Here is a 4,870-nt window from a genome sequence, read left to right on the forward strand (position 1 = left end):
GGGGGGTGCCACTTTCGAACTTCCGGTTTATCACTCTAAGCCCCTCTACCTCGTTGGTTTTCATGTCCCGGCCACCGGCGAGTCTGGTCGACGTTTCAGTGGCGACGAGGGTAAACCGATATGGCGGCACGCCCGCCGCAGTTCGACGAGACGGCAGGCACCTGGGGCACATACCGGGTCCGGTTGGAGGCGTACTTCGAGGGTCACGGTATCACGGACGCGGCGAAACGTCGCGCGTTGCTGGTGTCTTCCCTAAGTGACAACGTGGTCCGAATTCTGCAAGGCCGCTGTCAATCGGCGTCCATCAACAGCCTGTCCTACGCAGACGTGGTTGGCTACCTAGAAGAACACTACGACCCGCAAGCCAACGAGATTGCAGCTAGCTACTCGTTCTTCGTGCGGAAACAGGAAGAGGGGGAGAAAGTACAAGACTTTGTGGCAGAGTTGCGGCGGCTCGCGAAGCATTGCAAGTTCGGCGACACCCTGGACCGGATGCTACGAGACCGAATCGTCTGCGGCATACGGGATGACGAAGCGCGACGGGTTTTGCTGACGCGTAAAAAGTTGAGCCGGGAAGAGGCGGAGGAATTCGTAATCGCGTCTGAGGTGGCCGATAACAACGTCAGGGCAATGGGAACGGCCCCCCAGGACTCAGCCGGCGGTACGCATTTCGTCCAAGGTCGGCGGGGTAACCGGAGGCCCCCAAGACAAGAAACCAGCGGTGCGAATCGACGCGCCTGGTGCTGGAGGTGCGACGCGAACCACTCCGAGGACGACTGCCGGCACCGCAAGACCGTATGCCACAGGGGCGGCACCAAGGGACATCTGGCGAGGGTGTGCAAGTACAGTCGGCACAGCCAGCCAGGTGCGTACGCGCTGGCGGACATCAACACCGAGGAAGAGAGTGGCGAGGAAATACTTCACGCCCTGGTGGCTCACCGTAGAGCCAACAAAGACACGACGCCGCCGATAGAGGGGGATTTGCTATGGGAAGGCAGGAAGCTGCGTATGATTCTGGATACGGGCTCCCCAGTCAGCGTAATTCCCGAGAGCGCTTTCAAAAGACACCGTAAACGGTGGCCGGCCCTGGAAACGACCCCCCTACGCTTGTCGTGCTTCCTGGGGCCGCTGCCCGTTGTCGGCAAGATCACCATGAGTGTACAGTACGGACAGACGCAGGTGCGCAGATCGTTGATTGTGGTGAACTGCCCAAAGCCGCTGCTTTGCGGTAGGAATACGCTGTGGGCGTTTTACGACGCAGGGGCACCGCTTCTAGAAACTGGGGCACCGCTTGGGGTGAACATGGTGCAGGCCGGCGCAGAGGGGCAGGACCTACTGGAAGAATTTGCAGACGTTTTCGAAGAGAAGCTGGGGTGCTGCCAGGGCCCACCAGTAAAGCTGTACAGGAAGGAAGATGCGCGACCCCGTTTTTGTAAGGCGAGGCCGGTGCCCTACGCGCTTCGCGACAAGGTGTCGGCGGAAATCAACCGCCTGGAGAAGGACGGCGTGCTCTCGCCGGTCAGCGTGTCGGAATGGGCTACACCTGTTGTTCCGGTGGCAAAGAAAAACGGCGAGATACGACTGTGCGGGGATTTTAAGTTGACGGTAAATCCAGCTACACACCTGGAGCGATACCCCTTGCCTAAAATTGACGACATTTTTGCGGCGTTATATGGGGGGGAACTCTTCACCACGCTGGACTTACGCAACGCGTACAATCAGCTTCCTCTTGACGAAGAGGCTCGAAAGATGACTGTGCTGAACACGCACCAAGGCTTGTACTGTTACAATCGTCTGGCCTTCGGCATTGCGTCCGCACCGGCTCTGTTTCAACGGCGCATCGAGTCCCTCCTGCAAGGGCTCCCAAGGGTGCAAGTCTACTTGGATGACATCGTCATCGCAGAAAAGAAACACGACACGTCGACACTCCGGCAGGTGCTGCAGCGGCTACGGGAAAACGGCCTGAAGTTAAACCGAGCCAAGTGCCGTATCCGGGAGAAGCAAGTGTCCTTTTTGGGCCACAGAATCGATGCCCAAGGTCTTCATCCGGAGCGGACCAACCTCGAGGCAGTGACCGAAGCTCCAAGACCGACCTCGGTAAGCCAGCTCAAGTCTTTTCTTGGGTTTGTCACCTATTACGCCAAATTTTTGCCCAACTTGTCAACCACCTTGGCCCCTTTGTATAGATTATTGGCAAAAGGAGCGCAATGGCAGTGGGACGGGGATCAGGAAAGGGCTTTCCGGAAGACTAAGCAGGCTATGGCCGAAGCTAAGTTCCTGGTTCACTACAACCCCCGGCAACAGTTACGGCTAGAATGCGACGCGTCGCCAGACGGCTTGGGTGCAGTGTTGTCACATCGCATGCATGGGAAAGACTACCCCATAGCGTTCCGGTCGAGAATGCTGACGAAGGCAGAGCGTAATTATTCACAGCTCGAGAAGGAGGCGTTGGCGCTGGTTTTTGGAGTTACCAAGTTTCGAGATTAGCTGTTCGGCAACCGCTTTACGCTCGTCACAGACCACAAGCCGCTGACAGCGCTGTTCCACCCTGAAAGAGCAATTCCACAAATGGCGGCGGCTAGAGTACAGCGTTGGGCGTTACTACTCGCAGCCTACCAGTACGATCTCGAGTACCGAAAAGGAAACCACAATGGGAATGCAGACGCTCTTAGTCGTCTCCCGTTGCCGGCGCAGGAGGAGGGCAGCAGTGAAGTGCTCACTGAATATGTGCTGTACACGCGGGGGTGGGACGACCAACCTATGTCCGCCCAGCAGATGGCCACCCTGACTACGCGGGACAGCCTGCTTCGCCAAGTAAAAGCCTGGATTTACGCCGGATGGCCGTCGCACCTGCGCCCGGAGCAGCACCAGTTCCTACCGTACTTCAGCCGCAGGTATGAACTCACAGTGAGCCACGACCTGGTTTACTGGGGGCATCGCGTAGTTCTACCGGAAGCTGCGCGAGCGTTCATGCTGACGGAACTGCATGATACCCACCCGGGAATGACTGCGATGAAGCGTCTGGCTCGCTCCCTCTATTGGTATCCTGGTCTAGACAAAGATATCGAAAAGCTGGTAAATAACTGCTCGACATGTATACAGTGTTGGACGATGCCCGCGGCACAGGTTCCTTCCAAGTGGCCGGAGACCCACCAACGGTGGTCCCGTTCGCACTTGGATTTCGCGGGGCCACTGGAAGGGTACATGGTTCTAGTACTGGTGGACTCGGAAACAAAGTGGATTGAAGCCATACCACTCAAAACAGCTTCGGCCGAGACTACAATTGGAGTGCTCCGAGAACTGTTTGCGCGTTTCGGAATGCCACGAACAGTGGTTTCCGATAATGGGCCGCAATTTTCAAGTGCAGCGATGGCACGATTTTTACAAGGGAACCATATACGTCATTTCACCACTGCGCCCTACCACCCTCAGTCGAACGGGTTAGCCGAACGGGCAGTACGCACGATCAAGGAGGGGCTAAAGAAGAACAGGGAAGGCTCGTTGCAAGATCGTATTTCCAGGTTCTTGTGTCGTTACAGATCTACCCCTATGAAAGAGGGCAAGTCGCCAGCCGAGTTGTTGTTAGGCTTCAGGCCCAGGACAAGGCTAACCGGCTTCTTCTCGAGGGGCGAGGAAGCGCAGCACAGCGTGGTCGAGCCGCAAGCCCCGGCCACGACACCACCGCCATTTTCGCCAGGAATGCCGGTCTGGTCACGCCAGTTCCAGCCGAGGCGGAGATGGCTACCGGGGACTGTGGTCTCCAGTGAGGGTCGGCGCATGGTCACGCTACGCACACCGGACGGCCAACAGAGACGGCACCTGGACCAGCTGCGACCTCGAGACGCTTCAGGGTCCCCGGAAGGCGCTGACAAGGCACGTCGAGTCGCCGGCCGGTCGGAGGTGGGAGCAAGGCCGCCCAGCACCGACGAAAGAGAGGTCGCCACCAACGGCGATCCCGAGGTGACGCCCACAGCAGACCCGGTTCCTCTCAGGCGCTCTACGCGCCTGCGGAAGCCGCCGGACCGTTTGAACTTATAGGGGGGAGGGGATGCTGTATCGCCGTACGGCTGCGTCACCGCAACCACGAGCGCCGCGTTCCAGCGCATGCCCGTGCCGGACATACGTCACCGGCGCGGGAGGTAAAAAGAGAGCGCTTGCCAATAAACTACGTTTTCATGTCCCGGCCACCGGCGAGTCTGGTCGACGTTTCACCCAGTAGGCAACGCGCGTGGTGACGGATTTATGGATGTAGTCTAGTTGCAATGGCAACACACATTGCACGTAGAGGGCACAAGGCGATTTTGCGCCATTTATTATTTCCATGTTTCTTCTAATTTTTCTCAACATTAATTTTTCATGCGTCACATCTGATTTGTCTATGAACAGTTCGGTTTTCAAAATATTCCTTTGGACGTGCAAAAAGCACTCAACTTGGAGTAGGCTTTAAGCTATTTTTGTTACTCTAAAAAAATATATGTTTGATTCTTTATTGGGGCAACTTATGGCACTTCTGGTTCTTAGTCCGAAAAAAAGATGGGACACTAGCGCTCTCTGGATCTGTTCGAAACATTGAACGTGACCCGGGCCTATTGGTGAGATGTGTTCATTGGTTACATATTCTTGAGTTTACTTCCCTTTGCACTCGGGTTACAGCCGCGTTCTATCTTCAAATGTGTACTGGTATTTTAAAGAGAAGTTGCGAACGGGAAAATATGTCAATGCCGCAAGCAGAGAACGGGCCTAACACGAAGGCATGATCGTACGTAGAACTCTTTTCACGAGAGTGGGGGGGGGGGTGTAAAATTATAATTTGTGAGGGTTAGTGGAGAGCGGTGGGTACGCAATTTTCTTTTTAGACTGGAGCAGCCAC

At 56.2% G+C, this 4,870-nt stretch overlaps 1 protein-coding gene across 3 annotated transcripts; it reads left to right on the forward strand.

The window, feature by feature from the left end:
* The first annotated feature begins 1,251 nt into the window (after window positions 1-1,251).
* On the forward strand, window positions 1,252-4,184 carry LOC120850565 (uncharacterized protein K02A2.6-like). Of its 3 annotated transcripts, none has more exons than XM_040223095.2 (3): window positions 1,252-2,097; window positions 2,776-2,894; window positions 3,540-4,184. In XM_040223095.2, the coding sequence occupies exons 1-3, from the start codon at window positions 1,303-1,305 to the stop codon at window positions 4,036-4,038; spliced, it is 1,413 nt and encodes a 470-aa protein (XP_040079029.1). In that variant the 5' UTR covers window positions 1,252-1,302; the 3' UTR covers window positions 4,039-4,184. The 3 variants fall into 3 exon arrangements, with proteins under 3 accessions (XP_040079029.1, XP_040079027.1, XP_040079028.1); XM_040223093.1 differs by having other exon boundaries at window positions 2,695-2,894; window positions 3,540-4,074; XM_040223094.1 differs by having other exon boundaries at window positions 2,773-2,894; window positions 3,540-4,074.
* Window positions 4,185-4,870: the final 686 nt, after the last annotated feature.

The sequence above is a fragment of the Ixodes scapularis genome, unplaced genomic scaffold (assembly GCF_016920785.2).
Source record: "Ixodes scapularis isolate PalLabHiFi unplaced genomic scaffold, ASM1692078v2 PGA_scaffold0__279_contigs__length_252992795, whole genome shotgun sequence".
Classification (NCBI taxonomy): Eukaryota; Metazoa; Arthropoda; class Arachnida; order Ixodida; family Ixodidae; genus Ixodes; species Ixodes scapularis.